General features: G+C 40.8%; 1 protein-coding gene across 1 annotated transcript in view; it reads left to right on the top strand.

The window, feature by feature from the left end:
• COL3A1 (collagen type III alpha 1 chain) overlaps positions 1-24,510 on the top strand; it is a 113,698-nt gene that overhangs the window by 24,712 nt on the left and 64,476 nt on the right. Inside the window, exons 2-8 of the mRNA XM_086955350.1 lie at positions 4,909-5,108; positions 7,400-7,462; positions 8,707-8,811; positions 13,455-13,529; positions 20,450-20,503; positions 22,354-22,407; positions 24,189-24,242. Of these exons, the coding sequence (XP_086811476.1) occupies positions 4,909-5,108; positions 7,400-7,462; positions 8,707-8,811; positions 13,455-13,529; positions 20,450-20,503; positions 22,354-22,407; positions 24,189-24,242 (605 nt within the window). The remainder of the gene's footprint in view (positions 1-4,908; positions 5,109-7,399; positions 7,463-8,706; positions 8,812-13,454; positions 13,530-20,449; positions 20,504-22,353; positions 22,408-24,188; positions 24,243-24,510) is intronic.

Consider the following 24,510-nt stretch of genomic DNA (forward strand, 5'->3'; position numbering starts at 1 on the left):
GGCCCCCAAATACTGGAATGCTCTACCACTGAATTTGAGGATGGAGCCATCTGAAACAGGATTCCGGAGGAAATTAAAAACACTCCTCTTCCCCACTTCATAATCCCGTTCTCTCAGGTCCTTTGTTGAATTTTATCAGTGATTAGCGCGGGGACACACTGTTCTATGTGTAGCCAGGCGCTCTATAAATGTTTTATTATTATTATTATTATTGCAATAGTCTATTTTAGAAAGGATCGAAGCAACTATCATGGTTTTTTGCAACTCTTGTGGGATGAATAGAAAGATCTTCCTCAAAAAATGTAAAAGATGAAAACAAGAGGATGCAACATGGTTATTCTGTTCCACAAAACAGAGCAGATCATCAAACGGTACTCCCAGATTTCTAGTTTTTTTTAACCGAGTCAAGACGTAGACCTGCCTCAGCAGGCCACCAGGAGTTATTCCAAAGGAGAGGGCCACTCCCAAACTCCACCACCTCTGGTTTGCATGTTTTTCGTGCATCCACCTAATGATTGTCCTCCTACTTTATGACACAGAAGGATCCCAATAAAATGTCCTAAGAAGAATTACAACAGCAGTAATGTTCTGAAATGGTTTTCTATTTAATACCACATATTTGATCAACATGACAAAAGTCTATTAAATTGGAGAAGAGCGGGTTCAGGCTGTCCTTTCCTAAAGGGTTACAGGTTGGGGGGTGCGAAATTCAAGTCATTTACTTATGCAAAAATCTAACACAATCATGCATTAATTCAGAGCACCAGCACACAGTGTGTGTCCCAGGAGACATTACAATAGTATAACATGACACTTACACCAGAATAATATGACAAATATATTGTGGCCTATTCGCATACACATTTATGAGTACTCTTTCACCCACAAATCATCAGGGTCTCTATTAGGAAAACTGCAAACCGGGTATAGTCCTTACTATTTGTAACAATTGCAAATTAACATTCCTATTTTGTTCCCATTTTTGATGCTTTGGGTCCAAGTCACAAACGCTTTCTTGAATCTGCCCCTTTATATCTTCTGCGTCTCTTCCTGTAATTAAGACTGGCAAGCAGAATGCAAAGTACTCCTGTAGTACCACTTCCTATACTCACACTTGCTTTCCTGAATCAGACCCTAGTGGCTTCTTCCTCTCTTCCTGTCGGTAAAACTGACGAGCAGCATGCAAAGTACTCCTGTAGTACAACTTCCCACACTCATAATTGCTTTCATGAATCGGGCCCTTAAGTCAAGTAACATGCAAAGTACTCCTGTAGTACTACTTCCCACCCTCATAATTGCTTTCATGAATCGGGCCCTTAAGTCAAGTAACATGCAAAGTACTCCTGTAGTACTACTTCCCACCCTCATAATTGCTTTCATGAATCGGGCCCTTAAGTCAAGTAACCTGCAAAGTACTCCTGTAGTACTACTTCCCACACTCATAATTGCTTTCATTAATCGGGCCCTTAAGTCAAGTAACATGCAAAGTACTCCTTTAGTACTATTTCCCAAACTCCTTATTGCTTTCGTGAACCCCCCTCGTTATGTCTTCTGCTTCTCTCCCTGCTAAAACTGACAGTCAGCTGTCGTGCACGTTTTCCTGTTTGCCCTTCACCGCATACCCCCATGGGTAATCCTCCTGCTCATGTTTTCCCAGAGATTAGCCTCTTCAGGGAGGCACCTTGTCCTTCCTTTAATCTCCATGTGCAGGGCAATACATCATAGCCTGTTGGCCCTTGCAGACATCTGCAATTCATGCCGAGGAAAGGGGGAGTGTTTTGCGTGGGCTAATTTGATCCAGATGTGGGTACTCCCAGCGAGAAAGAGCCGCTAGCACGCTGCCAAAAGAAACAGAAGATGTCTGCCGCACTTCGCTCGCTTTATTTCACCGAAAATCTGCATGAATCAGCGGCTGAGAGCAAAACATGGAATTCATTGATTCCAGATGCGCTTTAACCAAGTATTTTCCTTGCAAGTTGTTGCCATCTAGTGGCTACAGCGTGGATTGCAACAATGACATTATACATTCCCTGGATGCAAGATGTTTCAAAATTTACTTTTTTCAGGCATAACGTATGAAGTTGATTTTTTGGTCTCGGCTTATAAGAAGTTATATTTCTGCTGGCCTTGGCACCCAGACGCACAGTAACTATGACTAGTTTCAACACAAAAAAAAGAATACATCAATTAAATGCTCTGCATGTTGTCTGTCATCTGCCATGATGCAAAAAATACACCGGCCATGTCAACAATATTTGCATTGCTTTTATGCTAGGTGCTCTGGCACAGGATTATTTTTAAATACACACACATCCAAAACTACGACACTTTTTCGACCAAATTCAGAGTACGACAAATATAAAAAGACACAAACAAACATAAAAGAGACGAAATGGAGTTGCTTTATAAAATGGAGGGTAATGGGAAGGTTCGCAGCCAGAAGGGATTGGAAGTCACCAACTGGGCGCCCACCAACAATGCGAATAACCATTTCCTTCACAGGAAACCGAGACTAATTCGATCCATCTTAAGTGCATGTTTTCTCCTTATGTTATTCTGCGCGCACGTTGACGGGGGTCTCTGTTTATGCATGTGTCGTGTACCTCCGGCTTCACAACCCAGGGGAGCTTTACAGTAGGAATAACATTGCAATAAATTCTGCTGCAGACAACGTGAAAAAGCGCGTGCTCGCCCAGCCGAGACCTGGCGCGCGCAGAACTGACAGCCCCACAAACGCTGTGTCATGCGTCTTTTGGCAGCAGTGGGTTGTTGGATGGAGAAATGAGGGCTCTGCCCGCTGAGGTTGTGAGGTTGGACAGCCACAGAATTACTAAGGATTTTAGACAGGTTTACATGACAAAAGTGACACTAACTGTAGATGACGGGATTTGCTTTCTGAGGCAAAGCTTTATTTGTGCTAAAATGTAGTCCTAAAGTAAAGCACAGTAGCGCTGGCTGTGCTTTCCATTGCTTTGCATTAAAGTGGTGGGGGCAGGTGGTTCTATAGGTAGGCATTGGGTTTCCCACTGATGTCATCCATGGTTTTTGATGCAAATCCCTATGTACTAATAATTGGTGGCAGGGCTTTTTGCCAAAAAAATGCCTCTTTGAGGCTGGCATTAACTTGGAGAAATGTTTTTAGTTTTTCACGTGTTTTATTCTAAATTGTACATCTATAAAGTGGGAAAAGTGTTTTACTATGTCTAGGTAGACTGTTTTGTACTGGAAGGGTAACCTTCCAGTAAAAAGAACACGTTTTACATCACGTGCATGCCCTTGCACTATGGTGCAAGGGTCCGAGTTTTGGTGCATTGCAGCCTAAAGTGCACCAGTGCAGGAAGAGAGGAAAGCAGTGCTGTATCTTATTAGATATTGTGCTGTTCTGCTCGCTCCCATGCAATGCACCCCATCTGTCTTCAGTCCCACAGAGGGCACAGAAATGTGCAGATGCTGAAATGGTGCACTTCTCAACAATGGCATATGTCCACTGGTACACAAGGGGTACGCGACTATATAGATCTGAACGTGCTGCATATGCAGACGGTGGGCTGCTTAGTATTCACTGTCCCTGCAAGGAAGGGTCTGGGAATCCTGCAGTTTGTTGTTCCTCCTCCACAAAGGGTAGAATTTGGAGGGCAGACCACTCATGGACAGTTCTGTGTATTTCTGTGGGTCAAATAGGCATATAGTGCATCTAAGGCAGTGACCAGTTACATTCAGTAGCATTACGGTTGTGTTGCACGCAAGCATATTTTAACTTTGAGATTTAACAATTTGATTAGTGCGTGTTGGTTCCCCACATTGTGCATGCTCTTATGTGGAATAGTGCAACTCCAGCGGTCTGCAACATTCTCTTTGATCCTCTTAACTTGAAGAAATACCCACATATAACTTGTGAATTTAAACAGGAAAGAATGGCCGTCCCCACAAACTATTTCACAAATTCAGCTAATTCCTCAACTGGTTCCAATTGGTCTTGAGAGTTAGTGTATGAGGATCCAGCCCCCAAGCAAGAAGAGCTGTGTGTCATTTTTTTTTCCTGATGATGAACATAATTTGGTTTTACTTTTGTAGTAGCCGACCCAGGGGGTAAAAGTAAAGGGGGAGGAGCCCCCACGCCCTCACGCATAAACCGCCCCTCGCCAACTATCTGCTGTAAACGAAAGACCAGGCCAAGAGGCAGACGTTTACTTTGATGTCTGTCTATCAGGCTGGGATAGGGAGGGTGTTCCTCGTGCGATGTAACAAGCACGCATGCGTCTGGAAACATTTCTAATTAGGTTCGGATCACGCACTTAGGCTTAACAGAGCTGGAAAGTTCTGGACGTTGCTTTCATTAACTTAAGAAGGATCTGGAGTGTGGGCAGAGCCAGAGGCCAGCTATCAATAAAATAAAAGGGGAAAATTCGTGCTTACAATTTTTTTTAGGAAATGTGCTCCTAAACGGGCCTGCAGCCAGGGCCGGCTCTAGGCTCATGGTGGCCCTGGGCAGGGAGCGTAGGTCGGGGGCCCGGAAGAGGGGGTCCGGGCGGGGTGGAGCGCGTAGGCCAGTAAAGAGGGGAGGGGGTCAGGGAGTTTAGAAGTGGAACAGAGACGGAGGCCGCCAAATCCCTGCCAGGGGCCATCACGCAATTATGTATCCATACTCAGAGGATTAATATATTAAGGATATATGTTGGCGTGGTGGCCCCTGGGGTTTGGTGGCCCTGTGCACGTGCACAGCTTGCACATGCCTAGAGCCGGCCCTGCTGCAGCAATTGAGTGTTACCATAGCAACACAACGTAATTTGCCGTGGGAACAATAAGGCCTGCTTAAATGCATATGAACATGATTACAATGAGATGTGTTTTTCATACTGGATTATATGTTCAAATCTGATTGCGTTGTTCTTTTTTCTTTTTGTTTAGTTGTTTTAGGAACATGTGCGCATCTTGGCCAAGTGTATGCTGACCGGGATGTTTGGAAGCCCGAGCCATGTCAAATCTGTGTGTGCGATTCTGGGGCAGTTTTGTGTGACGACATCATCTGCGACGAAGTGGAATTAGAATGTACGAACCCTGAGATTCCCTTCGGGGAATGCTGTCCAGTGTGTCCACAGGGACCGTCGGTAAGTCCCTGTGCTGGAGAATGAAAATGTGGTGTCATTAGCTTCCCTTAATCCGGACCCTCGCTACAGCCATGCTTAGTAAATACACATACTGGTTAATTTTTACATTCTTTGCACACCTAAATTCAGATTACTAGCATAAGAAATTTAATTCGATGGGGAAATCGAATTCGTCATTCACAGAATAAAGAATGTCAGTTGTTTGCCTCGAAAATAGGATACAGGAATATACAGTACACATCCGGGTATAGTAGAATCACACTATACTATAGCATTAGAGCCCAAACTAGCGGGCTCTACCGGCCATTAATGGCCCGCTCCAGTGTTGCCTTTAAAAAGGTAGTGGGCCTTTAATGGCCAGTAGAGCCCACTACGAGGGTTCTATGGCTATTAGAACATTCCGCCCCTAGAGGGTCTAGGGCAGAATGTTTTAATTAGTAAAAACAAAGGCCTCTCGGTGCCCCAGGGATGTATGAATCCCCTCGGGCTCTGAATAGCTTTTGTTCCCATCAGTAGCTGTGAAAGCAAAACAACATTGGAATGTTGCTCTCCGGGCATCTACTGGCCAGTAGACACACGGAGCACTGCATTTTCCACAATGGAGTGCTCAACATTCCAATATTCTAATATAGCTTTATAGCCCACTGCCGAGGGCTATACTGGTTGTTAAAGGCCCTGATGCAGGCAAGGGCTTTTAATGAAGGACAGGGCCTTTAGCAACCGGTAAAGCTCGAGCGTCAAGGGCTAAAGGGCTATTAGAACATTGGAATGTTGACAATGGAGTGCTCCGGGCTTCTCCTGGCCAGGAGAAGCCCGGAGAGCAACATTCTAATGTTGTTTTTCTTTCACAGCTACTGCTGTGAACAACGCCCTCTCAGAGCTCGAGGGTATTTATAACCCCCTGGGGCTCCGAGAGGCCTTTGTTTAGAACATTCCACCCACTGAGGGTAGATTGTTCTAAATCAAAAAAGGAGAAACAGCAAGACAAACACTGGAATGTTGGAGCAGAAGGCTTATATTAGCCATCATAAGCCTGGAGCTACTACTTTGCCTTCAATGGAACTCTCAACATTCCAAATGTTCTTAACAGGTTTGGAGGCATAGTCAAGATTGAGGGTGTTCCATGGTGGATCTACATGCATAAGTTGGTTGAGGATCACAAACGTCCACAATTTTGGGTACTCACCAATAATTGTCAGGTTACTACCCTGTTTAACTGAGTGTTAGTATTTCATCATGCAAACATAGTTAATTACTCCGTTTCAGAGTCAAGATAAGATAAGCCCAACCAAACAGGCTTACCTTGAATCAACTGCGCTTTGTCCAGGACCACCAATTATGAACACATGCCTGTTTACTGAGCAATCAGTGCCCCGAAAAGCGCAACTGATTTAAATAGTGCTGGACTAGTATCAGCAAATCTATGAATTCTGCTGGTTCAACATGAAATAAACAAACTGTAAAAATGTTATAACTCCGCTGGGGGGCGCTCTAAGATACTATTTTGCTGGTAATTCACAAAATGGAGACATGTTTAGCTTTAATTGTTTTTCTCTACTGACATTAGAAACATGCTTTGCAGAAACGACATATTGATCAGTGTAAATTTCTACCAGTTATCTTGAATGAAAGATGCATAATTTCACTGCTTTGTGTATGTCTTCTGGTTGCAAAAATTAACACGTTTCTTTTACCCTGTTCTATGATTTTCTAAAACGCACCATAAACAACTATGCCCTATCAAATTATACAGAAGTTCCATTTACAGTTTCTATTTAATTTCCTGTACTCAAGAATAAGCTATAGCACAGACAAAGGGGCATATAAGCAATAACCTCGTTAAAATTATCGCTGTTTTAGCAGCAGGAAACTGTCGCTAAAACGGCGATAAAGGGCTTGTTAATATGTGTTATAAAATTCTAATAGAAGGCCAGGTTAGGTGTACAGGACATCGAACCTGGGCTTCTATTGGAATTCTATAAAGCATTTTAACAAGCCCATTATCGCCGCTTTAGTGGCATTTTCCTGCTGCAAAAACGGCGACAATTTTAACAAGGTTCTTGCTAATATGCCCCATAGTGAGACCTAGGGTCAGATTTACAAGCCGCTTGCGCCACTTTTGCGTCACCTTTCCCATGTTCAAAGTGACGCAAAAGTGGCGCAAAGGGCTTGTAAATTTGCCCCCTAGTATGTATCATTCTAAATGGCATGTTCAACGTCTCGTCATGGGTAGTAAGCGCTGTATATAAATACAATCTTTGCCTGACTGTTTCTCCTTTTGCATTGTTTAGGAGGAACCTTCGAAAGGTGGCGGAACTGTCTCCAAGGGCGACCGAGGTCCCAAGGGTGATCCTGTAAGTTTTCTGCACTACATAAATCAGAAAATACATTAAAAAAACGAAATGCATTACCTCATAAAATTAATGAAAAGGTCTTTTCAAAATATCATGTTAAAAAAGTTAGCTTTTTTAATCTAAATTGTGTGTTTAAGTCTTTATTTTGCTTTATTACAATTCACCTTTGAATGCATCTTCTGTATTAGTACTTCTCAAAAGGAGAGGAGCTCTTGGCCTAAATATTTTCCCGATGGGTTACCTAGTGTACCCGAAAGTTAGGCACCCTACTCGGTCAAGTCAGATTTGCATAAGTGGTTCAAGGTCAATGGGGCAGTAGGTAAAGGTAGATAGAGATGCCCACACAAATCTACATGACATTGATAGGCACAGGATTCGGTTAAATTTGTTTCAAGAGGACTGGCCCAGGAAGGGACAAGGTTCACATATTTATGGTAATAAAAAATGTCTTTCATTTGTAGTAAAATTGGGCGCTAGTAAAAATACGATCTTAATGGTGCACGTGATTGTTGCTTTTCCGAGTCCCTTGGAAAGTTAGTCAGTTCGAATATCACAGCTGCTAAGTGCCACGAGAAGAGATGAGTAAATCTGAAACACTTTGGGACTCATTTACAAGGCCATTGCGCCACCGGTGCGTCACTTTCTTTGTCACACGGGGTGCAGTATGCCTAACCATATTTACAAGGCCAGGTAAAATCACCCTGCATAACTTTTCATGGCCTTGTAAATATGGCCTCCTTTCCCACATTACTCTGCGTGAAAGGGGCGTTCGATGGATGTTGTTGTGGGTTTTCCTATGCAACATCCATGGAACCTGGCACATGCCCAGATTTAAAAGTTTTTTAAAGCTGGGAATTAGTCAGAATCCTACGCCTCTTATGTGGGTTGAACAATGAAGAAGAAATGTCACATTAACTCAATGGTGAAATAATTTTGTTTAATTTCAAAAGAATTTTGAAAGAGTGGTGCATACCAGCAGGAATCAAGGGAGAGGGCATGGGCTCTGAGACATTATTGAAGATAGGTTTGTGACAGATAAAGATGAACTTTAGCATGGAGAGAATAAGGAAAGAATGCAGCCAGTGCCTGGTCTGGAGTATCACAGTTGATGGACAGGATCAATGATTTCTGTGGCCCTGTGTACTAAATGTTTGTCATTTTTCAATTAACAATTAGCTTTGTCATACATTAACATTTTACAGTTAACCCTTTAACAATGTGTCAAACTCTATATTTCTCAATAGGGCTCCCCTGGAATTCCTGGAAGAAATGGTGAGCCCGGTCTTCCTGGAACACCCGGCTCCCCAGGAGCTCCCGGCGTATGTCAGAATTGTCCTTCAATGGAAGGGGTGAGTTATGTTGTGTTGAGTAGGCTTTGATATCTTAATTTCAGTATGTTGGGTTTATTTAGGAAATAGTGCGACACGTAGCCGTGTTGTAAAGTTTGAATGATCTATTTCATGTTACTATACCATTATCTTGACCATGCACCTTCTTACACTATAGAAGATAGACGTTTATTCCTGATTAATAAATGTCGTCTTTCAAAACTCCTGCATACAAAAATAAGTTTATTTGTAAATACCTCTGAGGAACAAATACACTAATCATTCACCGCCACTTTTTGTCATGTTACCAGAACGTGGCTCCAGTTTCTGTGCACTTTCAATTAAACACTAGTGCCAGCAAATCTTTGCAAGAGTGAAACACCCTCTGGCACAGGAAACCCAAATGTACACAATTCACAAACAATAGTACAACATCCTACTAGTGCAAGCACCGGTGACTGCACTCAAGCAAACCAGCCCAATTCTTTTAAAAGTGTGTGTCACCAGTGAGGAGAGGTAGACATATCCTTGTCTTCGCTTCATTATATTGCCTAACCTTTCTGGAGCTTGGACTGTCATGGTTTGTACTCTTAAATTCATGTTCTTGAAACTTATGTTTCTCTTTTCTCAATGCTTATAAGTAATAGTTTATAAAGTAAAGTAAAATCACGAAACTACGTGTACCAGAAATTCTGAAAATGCCTCGTTTACTTCACCTCGCTGAAAAAGACATGTTTGTTGAATGAGCCCACAGCATCATTTGTAATGCATGTAAGTCCATTTCACCAACATTATACAGACATATGGCTACATTGTAAGGTACCCAAGTTATTTTGCTGTAAATTCAATGTGATAGTAGAAAATTGTATACCTGGGTGTGGGTAAATGTAGATGTCTGTAAGTGGCCCTCATTATGATTGACCATTGGTCCAGAAAGACTAGCAATTCACAACAGCAATTGTCTTCAATGTCTTCTCTGTAAAGTGCTCCACGATCCATCCCGGATCTTACTCACACTAAAACCTTTAAATAAATAAATGAAAAGCTAAATAACATCATCCAAGACTTCCAGATGTTTGCAGGTAGATGGAGCAGGGAGCGGATACTGACAACGACATCAAGAGCTATTGCATTCAACTGAGAAATATTCTTACTTCCCTCAGAACCAACGGGTCTAGTAAAAATGGCGCTGACAAAGACACATTACCTTTTGAGGATGATCCTCAAATTACTCAAATGCAACCCAATTGTGATATGCATTTATAAGAACTCAACGGACATCACCAGCGAATGCTTTTAAGCAAAGAAGCACTGATTTATAACGCTCTTAATGCATGCAGAAGAAGATGTGTATTGTGTAGGGTGTCTACGAGAACTACATAGTCAACGTACCGACCATGAATGGTAAAGTCAACTGGCCCATCTCGCTAGTTGGCCTCCACATGGAAGCTGAGCAGACAGTGAATCTCTGCTACTGAGCTCATGGAGAAAAAAGCCAGTCTCGGTCAGAACCTGTATATATTCCATCAGCACCAAGGGACGTTAGGTAGGAAAGATATTTACTAAGTTTTCACGCAATACTGCACAGCAACAACCATTGATGTACTGAATTGCGCAAGAGTAAAACACATCGCAAAGCTATAGCTATTCAGAATGTCCTGCTGCTGCTGTCAACACCTGCACTGGTTCCCTAACAAGGCTCCCTTTTGTTACTCACAGCCTCACTCCATGAAACACGGGTAAGTGTGGACTGTAGGATTTGTACTGGGCGTATACCCTTCCAGTATACATTCAAATGCCTAGACAAAATCAGAGGAATCCCACACAACCTTTTCAGATGCAATACGCAGTGTTTTTTTGGGGGGGGGATAAATGATCACATTCTCCCTTGTTTACGCCTGCTTCAAGTAGGGAATAGTTTTCAATGAAAAGTCTGATTTGGCTCTCTTAGTAGAAGGGATTGTACAACAAAACCTGTGAGTGTTTGTGCTGAGTAATGTGCTTTGATGAAAAGTGAAGCAAAGCAGCACAAAACAGTTTTGTATTGGGACCAGGGCACCTCTACAGCACAAAACACCTTTTTGCGCTGAATAGAAGTAACATGCGCCCCTTTGCAGAGCTTTGCACTGTCTAAGCTGTTATTGGTACTGACATGAAACATGTTGAGTAACATCAGTTCCAAGTTGCTAAGTTGAAGAGCTTCTTAAAGCCAAGATCAAGTGGCATTTGAGGCATTTGAGGGTTTCTAAAATGTGTTGTAGAAGCAATAACAACCTAGAATCCAGTGCCTTGACCAGCAAAGAACCTCTTTCTTTGATACAAAGACCCATATCTTGAAAACGTGAATGGCTGTGTGCACATAGGGCACAATGAGGAAAAACGCTACTCGTGGTTGAATGTTTGCCTTACACTGGATCTAACCTTTCCCTTTGCAGTGTGAGGGATATCCAAAGCCCTTGTAGTGCAAAGACGCAGGTCGCAAACGATTGAGAATCTGCAGCCTCATTAATATCAATGGAGTAGGTTTAGGATTGTGACTTCTTGCAATCTGCTGTGAATGCTGGACTGGAGGCCTGCATGGGACAGCAGACCTACATCCCTCCATTTGGAATCACAGAATGCCTACTTTGATTACAATCCTTGTCTCTTAAAAGCCAAGGACAGCAATCAGAAAATTGAGAAGACAATCTGCGAATGTCATTGGGGAGCAACAATTTCCTGGGCTGCTGCATACTCCTCTTCCTCCCCAATGGCCAAGCCTACATTCACTAAGTGGATGCTGCTCTTCATAGACATGTTCCACTTTGTGAATCCCATGCCACCTCCTTTGAGAAGGCAGAAGATGTGGTTGCAAAGAATCGATACATGTCACTGCAATTCATAAGAAGGAGGCTGACCCAATCATGCCCTCTCTTCCTTCTGAATCACAAATGCACATTGAAACAATGTGCCTTCAATGCATTGTGACTTGTTTCGCAGTCGGAAAACCTCTTGCAAATCGCTGATTTTGCGACTGCAAATCCATTTAGCCCCAAAGCTATACGTGTACAAGAAACCTTTATGCATCTCTTAGTGAATATTTTTCACTGCATAAAAATCCGCAGCATCCCACGGTCCGGGCAATTTTTTCAGGAGTGTCTGGTGTTTAGATTGCACAAAATGTTTTAGCACCTGACCAATATGTGTTAACTCTGATACAAATGTGAAATCACGCTAAAAGAAATATATAATGGTAGTTGAAGGTTAGCACTGGTGCTATTATTTTTGTGATCAACCACAATCTAAACATATTGCACTCTAAAAAAACATTGTGACCAACGTGCTTCTTATACACGGGCAAAGGTTGTTCGGTTCTACGTTTATATTAATTGGACGACTAAGTTCACCCTCGGCGAGATAATTCAAATTGCACTATAAATGTCATTTATTAGGATGGTTCTATTTTTATCGAATCGCCAACAACTGTTGTAAGAGTACAGATATTGATATAAGAGCGTCCAATCCTATACTCCACTAGCTCCAAACAGATCACAAGCATTCCCACAATATGTGGCAATGGCACATTAAAAGTGTATTTACATCCTAACAACTTTGCTTCACTAAAAGTCGTTTAACAATCACACACTTGTGCTGCCCCCTTTGGAACTCATTGGTGTGATGCGTATGCCAGACTCTGAGAAAAGTGAAGCCTGATGGAAGTTAACAAACACAAGTAATGATGCTATGAATAAAGTTAGGTAGAAGCGCTCACACACACACACGCACGCGCTCATGCATGAATGTACACACGCACACACATGCATGCACGCATGTGCGGACTCTCACACACACACAAATGCACGCATGCATGCACACATGCACGCGCCAACACACACGCACACAGAGAGGATGTGGTCTAAGGGCTAGGGCGGTCGACCTCATAACAGTCGCACTGTGTCCATTCCAGGAACCTTACTATACCTGTGTATCTGTGTTACTCCACACAGCCAACAGTCATTGTTTTATTGTGGTGGCCGCAGTTTTATTACTCATTACATAAGTCATATTTGTACAACTCCCCTGGACACCTTCTCGGGCCGGGATCATAAATCATTATCATACATTATCACAATTAGTTATCAGTGTCATTTGGAAAACATACACTCTACATCCTGTGATTCTGGGCAAATCCCCTAATCTCCCAGTGCCTAACACAATGAATTTGTCCTTGTGTAAGGCAACTGGTGCTCATGTAAAGCGCTCTAATGCCTTCAGGTTAAGTTTGGGCTACATAAAACACTTAAAAAAAAACACTCACACTGGCACAGACATCCAGACTCGCATCACTGGAGTTTATTACAGCAGAATCATTCCCTGCGATGTACACCATACTGCTTTTGCTGGAGTTCTCATTGAACAAATTGTGTGCACACAACTAGTGCACGTGCCATAACTGTGTAAGAATAAAGAGTGGTGTGTAAACGAGTCAGGGGTTCGGTCTTCTGCAAGTAGAACTTCTAAATGTCAATAACATCTCAGTTCTGTCAAAGAGGCTTAACTTTGCCAAGGTTCCTCAGAACTACAGGGCCACGTATCCATGGTGCGGATCTCTCTACCAAGACTGCTCATTCATTGGTGTGCACCTTTGCTGACGATCACTGTTGATGTGATTTTCTTTTTTACAGAACTTCTCCCCTCAGTACGAGTCCTATGATGTCAAGGCTGGTGGAGGTGGAGGTGGACAAATGGGTCTCATGCCTGTAAGCACTCACTCTTTCTTTTTTTGAGAACTAACCTTTTTTATCTATACAGTGACGAATAACCATTTTTCATTGTTACAGTTCAACCTATGACTATACCATCCACAGCCAATATTCCATCTTTGTTCCCAGTTCATTCTCAGGCTCTCTACAGAAATCATCTCATGACACCCATGCATTCTAAAGCCCGCTCTATAGTTTGTTCAGTCTTCACTGCCTTATGCCAACAGCAGCGCATCAATGACCCAATTTTAATGCTAGATACTAGGATACTATACTGCTGTGAAACCGTACCCTTTACTAGGCTAAAACTACAGGCATCTAGATATCAAACATGACTTGCTTTCAGGAAGAGGTAGGTCAATGAAGAAGTCGTGGATTTTATGTACTTTAGACTATTAAACAATTGCATGGAAAGGAAGAGATGTTATGTTGTGGCTCTAGAGAAAATTCAACAATAAAATAACACATTCTTGAAAATAATTCGGGGAATTTATTAAATACCATGTTTCTTTAGATAAAGTTTAACTATATTCTCAAAAATCACAAGAACAAAAGATAAGCCTGTACCAACAATTGCTTTTGGAGGGCTCTCCTGGCCTCAGCCCAGTAAAGGCAGGCCAGGGAAGCCCTTCATTCTCGTTGGTTTTAGACAAATATTGCTAATAATCAATCATTTTAAACTCTTGGGTGCCTCGGAGCATAAAGCCAACCCGGGTCAGGGGGCTAGATGTCCATAGTATAGTGACCCACAGGTCCAGGCAACTCCCTATGGAAGTGTTGGGGATGGATTTATGCTCCCAGGCATTTCCATAAGGAGCTGCTTGGACAAGTGGGTCACTACATTGGAAACACAAAGAAGCTTGACGCAAGGAAACCCTTGACCTCTTGATCCTTTCACGAATCTGGACTTATAGATATTACTTGCAGAAAAATGTGAGAGTAACGAATTAAATAGACATATTGCAGTAAAATTCAAAGGTAAAATACACAAAGGTTTAATGTAAGCCACAATTGACAATTCTGGTAGGGTTGAAAACAAGATAAGGATGCAGAAAATAAGCCATGCTCTGTGCTATATCTACAAGCACTTGGCCTTGGTCCATTATTCAGCATATAGAGAAGCTGCCAGCGGTTTTGTGCACTCAGTGATTCCTGACTACTAGTTCTCTGTTGATAGATCCGAGATACATATGTGACCCAATCAATTATCAAGTCAAAATGAAAACAGTTGTGATAGCTCTTGGAATACTGTGTCAATGATAATATGTCTTTCCTTCACCTTTTCCCTATATAAAGGTTGAAGTCAGCTTACAAATATAGAGTTAGAAACCAGTTCCTAATGCCTTTAGTAAAATCGTCAATGCAAATTCTTCTCAGGGAAAAGAGCTGCACAGTATTGTGCTATGCAGCCATCCTGCTCACCTGTCTACAGCATAATGGATGTTCTTATTGGAGCCCAACACCAGTTATCCCAACACCAGTGGTCACTTTTGATATAGGTATTGTCACCCAAGAATGTGTTCACCATGGCCATAATGAGCCAGATTGAAACAGCTGTTCTAGATGCATATATTACAATCGTGAGCAGCTTTAAATCCGAAAAGTGTCACACTGCATCTCATGTATTTACAGACACAAGTGAACGTTTATCTCCAGGTTATCTTGGTGTATGTTAGTCCATTTACCATGGTTCTTATTACTTCTACAACAGTGGAACACAACTGGAGGCACACACACGATTTAGTTGACATTGTATGTGTTGTCTATTGGCATCACTGTCATTTTGAAAGGATATGTTTTCTGAATACTAACAGGATCGTTCCAAAATGCAGGAGCTCGAGTTCTGAATGCTTATATGTGTCTTAAGCTATTTTGAAAATAAATTGTTTTTTAACTTATTTTATGTGCTTGCTTCTTTTAACTGAAGGCATCTCACACCTCAACCTTCTCTTTAACTGGAATGAATACTTTCATTTTCAGCCTGTTAATAATTTCTTCTTTACAGCTAATTAAAAGCATGTACATATTGATACTATCATCTCAATACTCAATCCTGGTGCTTCTAAATGAGACAATTAAATCATCCATCTTCGGCAGAGATACATTGATAACATCTTCCATGGTGGCTTCACCCCATGCAAGATGTCCGCTTCACGCACTGAGATGCAAAAAAGAACTGCTGCTGAGTTGTCAAGATGACCATATTGACTGGCCATACACTTTTAAAAATATCTAGCTCCCAAAGAGAGATTACCTTGTGTTTCCTCTGGTCTTCAAGGCCATCCATCTCTAATGAGCCTTCTGGTTTCGCGTAGGTTCTCCCATCCCATATACCTGATTTCTCTCTGTGGTCTGATCCCCCCTTGCTTCGAGAGTTTGTAAGATGTCTAACAGTCTCACATTCACTCGCACATCCTCAACTAACTGCACCTGAGATAATGCAGAATCAGCCCATCTGATATTTTTTTCTGTCGATCAATTTTGTGATCAGGTGGACCTGTGCCTCTTCTTTCAAACTACACCAATAAGCTTTGGTTTTGTGAATTTTTACTTAACATATCGTCACATAATGTCTACCATTTAAATGTGAAAGGTCTAACATTCCTCTGGCAGAAATTCATGCTGGATTGATTTCTCTTCATAAAAGATGGTGAAAGTACACAATGCTACAGGGTAGATTTACGTAGAATTTACTCAATCAGGTGCAGCAAGGTTAGTTGCTGCATGGCATTGCGTGAATGGGAGAGAGCAGAAAAGCACCATATCTACTAAAATACTCTTCAGCTCTCTCCTTGCATTTGAGGCTGACTAGTGCAAACACAGGCACCCTTGCACCATCGTACAAGGGTGCCTGCCTTATGGCCAGGATTGGTTTTGTTCAGGAAGAGATACCTTCTTTGATAAAAACAATCCTTTCAGGCATATTCCTCTCTCTATGCATGCTGCAGAATGCAGCACACATAGAAAGAGGAAGCAAGGAGGAGGAATAAACATTTCTCCTCATTATGCCTCACTGGGGAAGACATAGGATTTTGTAGCATTCCTAGGTTTACAAGCAATAGTAAATCTGGAAATGTGCAAAAATCCATGGGTGGATGCATAGGAGGGCCCAAGCTCCACTGGTGAAATTCCTTTTTTAATGCAAGGTAACACAAGGCAGTGCTGCATTTAGTTACTTTGCCTTTACTAAACTGTGCAAAGCCACGAAAAGTGGCTTTGCGTGTCTTAGGAAATACCAACACAATTTTGCCTCGGGCTGCTTCACAAAAGTAACGCACCTGACGCAAAATCATAGTAAATCCGCCCCTACATGCTTAGCCAGGGTTGTAAATCGCACACCTTCAAACTCAACAAACATTTCTCAATTTAAAAAAAAAACCAGTGAAACCATTAAAGAGCTAAAAGGTGTATTTTAAACTTAAGTGACACCTTCTTAATGAAAATCATATTGATAACACTGGTTGCCGATAATTAATTGATGACATGTCAAGACACTATTTACTGTGGTGGAATGATGCTCTGCAGAACCAGTTGTAAACACAGCAGATATGTTCGAATTTAGCATTTCATTGCTATGGGTTATTTAGGGCCTTAACTGTTCAATGCATGCAATTCTAACATTGAACATTATGTGTTAATAACATATATAACACATTTCTTTACTCTTTCAAAGTAGTGTGATGGAAATGTGCAACCGAGCAATGCTACCTAACTAAAATATTTTTCCACAGTCTGAAGAATTCTTCAAATGCAATAGTTTTACTGTATTAATCAAACTACTCTTATGTAATGAAATCTAACACATATTAGAAAATTCCGCTAATAAAAGAAATAGTGTAGCTAGAGCTTCTGTTTACATGCATTTTCACAGCACTATATTTGTTCAAGAAAGGTTTAGCAATCCATTACTTAACAGATAAAATATAAGGGTAATGTAATATATCTTATTGGGTGCTTCACGAGCCATTAAAGGCCCTCTGCAGCATTAAAGGCCCGAGCCGAAGGTGAGGGACTTTAACAAGTGAACGGGCCTTTAATGACCAGTATAGTCCAGCTACAGCAGGGTAAAAAAAATTCTTCTCCAGAAGGGCGACAGGTCCTAATTGAGAAAAAAAAGCAACAGAGACCGAGGAGGTTAAAATACCTTGTGGCTCCAAAGCCCTTCTTTCACAGCTCTTGCAGTGAATGTTCAACTGAGAGCACAGCTGCTAACTGATGATGATTCACAGCAAGAGCTGTGAAACCAAGCTGTGAGAAATCAGCCCCTGGTTCTCCCCAGCTTGCATGCACTGCTTTTTCATAGTCCAGCCAAGCCATGGAGACCCAGCAGCTGTCCAGCATCTTTCCCTCCCTTCTTCTGAAGCCCCAGTGACATTGAGTTACAGGAGGAGAGAAGGGTGAAGATTTTGTGTCTACTCCTGCATGGCCTCCGCCTATTCATTTTCCCCTGCCCAATCTATGTATTTTGTAGATGGTGGATAAAGGGAAAGGCAGAAGTCATTAAAACATTCCGTCATTTTAATTGTGAATATCTTAAGCCCATCACAGCGAAACAAAACTGTATCAACTGGGGTTTTTCTAGCCTCATATTTACCCACACAAAAATACTAACATTATGAAATAGTGCACAATCACAGAAGTCTTTTTGACACATTTAGTTCCTAAGACAATTAATTATCTACTGATTTGTTATTGAATCTTTCCCTACCTAAAATCGCCATTGTTCTGTGTAGTATTCTGGGGTTAGTGTCTGCTTTGTTGCAGTCAATATACAACTGCAATCTACATTGTGAGCACTGGAAAGAGAACTGAGAGATGACCTCACAAAACGTTGAATTCAGGGACTCATTTATGAGGTTTTGGCACAGGCAGCGCCACAAGGAATCTTGCAGCGATGCCCTGTGTCGAAACAAAAGGGTAGGAATGTGCCAATTCTATAAGGTGTGGCACATTCCTGTCCTTTTCCCCTGTGCTGGTGCACAATGGGATGCCATGCACCAACACAGGCACTCTTTCACAATGGTGTAAGGGTGCCTGTGTTGCAGGGCTGATTGACTTTGTGTTGGAAGGGACACATTGCTGCACAAAATTAGTCACTTCTGGCGATTTCTAAACGAGGAGAAATAAAAACATTTATCCTCGTTGCGCCTCCCTAACACCACCCTTAGGGTGGTGTCATATCCTGACACATTCCCAGGTTTACTATGCCTCCTAAATCTGGGAATGCTTTAGGTTCCATTGGTATTGTTTGGGAACACCCACAGCAACACCACTACGTGAAAATGGGCACATATTTAAAGGCCTTGAAAAGTCACTTAAAGTGGCTTTACACAGCCTTATAAATATGATGCGGCACATTGTGCCACCGCATCATGAAAAAAGTGATGTTACAGCAGTGCAAATTGCTGCCAATGTACGTTAATATGAAGGCATGCATTCAGTTTGCTATTATAAATGATAAGGCACAATTAAAATTAAGTTGATCAAGGTACCGTGGCTTTTATATCATATCTCTTTAACAAGATACTTAAATAATGTCAGCTCACTCTCCAGTGACAAAGTGTGTATGTAACAGAAGATCAGTCAGTTTGTATGAAAGGTTTCTAAATATATCTTATAAAAATACGCCTTCTATGCACCTAAGTTTGTAAAATGCCTAGTTTGCTGGTATTCACAAGCTTCTACCCTAACCCTCCACTCCCTGGTTGTAAATCGACTCCAACAAAGAGCTGAAGGAGCATCCCTTAAAGGTTGGGAGGGGTCATTTATCACCACCATCTTGGAGGATGTGCCAGGGATGGGGTTTCTCTGTGGGGAACAATGTTTTGCTTGTGAAGACAAAAAAAGAAAAGAAACATACATGTGCATTTGACTAATGCAACGTTTTACGCCACGTACACATCTATTTTGCAAATATAGCAACTTATAGATGCCATTCCAGGTAGTGTGCCAGAAATGATATGACCACTTGAAATGTTTGTGGTTTCTAAAACGTAGCAAATCTGAACTTTGTCATGGTAGTAACTCAAAGGGTGCAGGTTTACTACTTTATTTGTTTTAATTGCACACTTACTATTCTTAACTCCACATTTACTTAACTTGACAATATAGAAAAAGTGAATTATAAAATATTATAGTAATAGTGAAATATTGCTTCTAGTTGATATTTCAACCACAATATCATGACCTCTCTACCTGTGAATGTTAACAGTTCACCCATGGTTTAATTTGTTTTATGTCATGTAGTGTGCATTATACATTTGTATTCCTTGAAATGAGCTTCCACGGTGCACCAAGGCTTTGGATTGCTCTCCTGGGTCAGACTTAGAGCTTGATTTAGAGATCGGAGTAAGGTAATTACTCTGTCATGCCTCTATCGCCCTGACAGAGTAACCATACTCCAAATTTAGAGATGTTCGCCGGCCTGAGGACATCTATTAACAATATCAGGAACAGCCACCATGGTGGTTTTTCTCAATGTGTTAAAACTTTACCGGGTGCTTCTATCAAAGTGATGTTACCATCTATCAAACTTTTAAAATGCCTTTGTATTTTCGAAAACAAAATCCCAAAGTGGTATGTTCTTTTGAAAATACAAAAAATAATGACCTAAACACCATGTGAGTTGTCTCCTATGGCGCGGGGGTAATTTTTCAGTTTTCACTGTATCCTTACTATCAGCTTTGATCTTTTAGGCAATTTGCTTATAATGGTGATGGTCAACAGCTCATCCGACAATAGTTTTACAAAAACAAAAACAATAATGAAACAAAGTAGCATTCGCAAAGCCAAAAGACTGACATTCAATCCCAGACATTTGGCTTTCTCAATATTTGTTCATATGTATATTTTGAGAACTCCACAAGAATATATTCTTATATTCATTTGATAATTTATATCCTGCATTTGTATTTTAGGGTGCTCCAGGACCCCCCGGACCTCCTGGTCCATCTGGTCAAGTTGGTCAACCAGTAAGTCAATGTTTTGAAAACGAATATTAATTTTACCATTACTTTCATGCGTTTACTACTCTTGTTTTGGGTTTTATTTGCATCTAATTCATTAGAGTAACGATTTCACTTATTCACTGATCATATCATTTTATTTTGTGTTAGGTTAAACATAGCACCCCAATAGTATTTACAGTTTTGTAGCAGGGCGTGTATTCATGTGAAACACCAGGAAAGTGCTTAATGAGGTTGAACAGTCAGGATCTTATATGTTGTCTATTCATGAGCGAAAATATACCCGCTGTTTTCCAAGTAGACTTTCTAACAAAGACAATCTTGTAACAAGCTGAATGCAAAACCTATATTGCCACTTTTAAGAATTCTATGGTTTAAACATAACTATGTTGCATGATTCTGCGGAGACTTTCCATACTTTCTACTTTAGAATCATTTCGAACAAAAATTCTGAAAATAGTAAGCACTGTGCACATTACAGTCATTTGTAACAAAAATTAATTGCATTCTAGAGTTTCATATTCAAGTTCTACATTGCCTTTAGTGCACATTGAATAGTACCCATTTTAACAAATGTAGGTATATTTTTATAATCCGCTGGCCCAATTATTAAAGCTTTATGCCATGAGAAAATGTCAATTACTTTACGGAATTAACCACTTTCCAACAGCTCTTTCTACAAGCATGCTAATTACGCAACACCTAAATTAACCTGTTCAATTATTTTACTCTAACTAGTTTACCGCAATGAAAGAAGCTCAATCGGATATTCTGGGCACATAAGTTGACAGTGTGTCATGTTCAAAGTAGAAACTCATCTTTACATACCATCTTCCAAATATGTCTTTGTTGCAGCATGGCTTATATTCAACATGTCCAAACCAGAATTTCATGAGCATCCTTTGCACAGCCGTATTCAGGAGACTGCCAGGATAATCCAGCTATGTGCCGCGAACTCAGTCCCAAATAGCCATCACTACGCACCCTTCTGTAGTCAAATATACAATTATTAAGTTCAATTACAATCAAAACACCAGTCTGAATTGCTTTTTAAATTGTAATATAATAATAGCATCAGTCTTGTTCAACTTCCAAAATTCCGTTTTTTTACAGATCCTAAACAAACCCCACAAAAACACCCATCAACCTTTTTGTTAGCAGATAGGGATTAAGACATGCCTTCATAGCTCTAGGGGTCACATGGTAAAAAAGAAAAAACGTTTAAAGGACAGGCATGTACTGATTTAGCTCAATGTTGTTAATTTATTGAAGACCAATGCCTCATCTTCAAAGCCACGCTTTGCTAAATGTTCAGTGCGGGGAGCTAATATGGGCGTCTATAAACAGAAACAAAATTGTTATATTCATAATATATATGAGAGAAATCTCTATTGGTCATTAATATTCTTCACAGTAGGAATTACCAATAGACCATAGACCCCCCCCCCCGCCCCATAGTGCAACCCAAGGGAAATGTTTGTCAGACAGGAATCTAAATACCGGTAGTTAGCCATTTAATAGGAATATTTATAGTTTCCCAGTGATGATGTTTGATGATTGGCATCCTAAAGGTTCATCAAAATATCTTGATCTTATTTTTTATAAATTAATTACAATGTTACTGACCTTTCAGCAGTCATTTATGTCCATTAGTGTTAATAACGCGAAACATGCCTTATCAAGAAAATTGGTGTGATACATATGAGAGGCTAAGAAATATTTGTAGGCCCCAGTAACAGGAGAAATAGACTTCTACTGATTTGTAAGTCACTTTGATTATTTTGTACGTTGCAGACTGCCACTAGAAAAAGTTTTATTTCTGCAGGAACCTAATGTACTTTTCTGTTTCAAATTAGGGCCCTCATGGTTACCAAGGTCCCCCTGGTGAGCCTGGACAAGCCGGACCTGCGGTAAGTTTATATCTACTAATGACTAACATGTACTGCTAATCAGTAGAATAAGCACACTTTTTAACAGGAGTGTTTTTTTTACTTTTATTAAAAAAAATGTGAATACCTGTTTTATTACTATACCAAGTAATAGCTTGGGGATCATGAGGTGTGTTTACCCAGATTCAAAGCATTGTTATACTCATTTAGTTTAATAGTAGTAAAATGTACAGGTTAATATGTACGAATGAAAAGCTCTAGTCAAGCAGCCAAGCTGTCAGTTTTTAGAGGGGGAGGGGTAATATCATTTAAATAGTAAAGGATTAAGCAACCCCATTACCTGCTCTAGAGCTCTACAGGGAACTTCCACCCATCAAGGATGTGGATTGTTTGCGTAGACAGATGGCCTACAAACGAGGTCAATGATGATATGGGGTTTCTACTAACAGGTTGCAACCATAATTTGAATGGCTGATTCTTTATTTTGCAATATATTTCAGACTGATGCTTGCTTGTACTTTAGAGGCAGAATGAAGCTACATCAGATATTGTAAACAAGGCATTATGATGCATGCAAACAGCGAATACCCAATTGTTTGGAACAGAGAACTTGCCTACAGTTATTATAATAGACATAAAAGAGTGTTGCGTTTCATTAGAAGTCCAACATTTGTTCCATTTTCAAGTAGTGCTCTTTAGACCATTTTATCCCATCACAATCCTAACTTCTCCAACACATCTGAGCAGGCTTTAGAGCTGAGAGCTCTAAAGCCTGTCAACCGAGAAATCTAAACAAATGTGTTTCTTGTCAGCTTAATGCCAACCATACCTCTAGAATTGTGTGCAGACAGCCTTCCCCATGGTTTTACAAAAGGGTTTGAAAAAAACAGTGCCAGTAGTATAACATGTTAAAGATTTTCTATGGCACACTTGTGCCCCCAGCTTCCCACACTTTTTACCTCACACCATAAACAATGTCTACCTAAATGGACACCTATCACAAAATTCAGAATCAGACTGGGGTCTACTGAGTAGTCAATGTGACAGAAGATTTACAAAGGAGAGAGTTGCTGCATTCTCCCCATTACAAAGAGATATGTACCTAGTTTGTACATCATGTGATCTTGAAGCCATTATATATTTTAAATACAATTTTGTTTTGTACAGCTCATGGCAGTTAGAGGGTGGATTAATTATGTTATAAGAGAGAGAATGATTGGCCATTGTACGTTTGTTTGGACATTGGGAGTTAGTTATGGACTGAGAGACAGCATGAGTTGTTAAATAACTGGATCCATGATTGGAGTTGATATCTGCGTTCGTGACCTATCAATTACAGTGTTAATGGCACCTTCCCACCTTACCTTTGTAGACCTCTGCCACATACCCACCAACATAGTCTTTGAAGTCTATCACTTAATGTGAACTCTTAAATTGTGTATTTCCTAATAAAAATGATTTGATGACAGCCCATTTTCATCGCTATCCCAATGTCCTTGTAACATCTTATTACTCATACTATACCAAACTGATTTAGAATTGTTTGATAAAAAGGTATAGTTTAATTCTAGTTGGAAGCTGTCTAAAGGGTTCTTGTGCCCTTGCCTAGCTGTGTGTACTCCTATCACCAGTTGAACCTATTGATATATACTCAGTAAATATTACACATACATACACGAGTAACTGTGTGGACGGTGAAGCTTAGAAATTACAATATATGTATTTTTGTGTGATAACTGCAACGTTCTTAAAACCTATTTAGGTGACAAACAAAATGTGTAACTCAATTTTTATTGTTTCAGGGTCCTCCTGGTCCAGCTGGACATGCAGGCCCCCCTGGTCAAGCTGGAAAAGACGTAAGTGATTGATGGGGATAGTGTTGATTTGGATGACACCATTGGGTTCACGCAGCTCATTGATAGAGCAGCCACTTTTCATGGAGTAGACTTACATACAGATCCAGTAGAAGAAGACTTTCTAATGGACACGCTGTTAACGGCACATAAAACCACAACCATACTGCCAATACTTAATGGAGTGGTAAGACACGCACCAGAAATATTTAAAGACCCAGTCAGAGGCCAGGGTAATTAACCCCAGACTAGAAAAGAAGTACAAAGCGGC

Source organism: Lissotriton vulgaris, chromosome 2_1 (assembly GCF_964263255.1).
Source record: "Lissotriton vulgaris chromosome 2_1, aLisVul1.2, whole genome shotgun sequence".
Lineage (NCBI taxonomy): Eukaryota > Metazoa > Chordata > Amphibia > Caudata > Salamandridae > Lissotriton > Lissotriton vulgaris.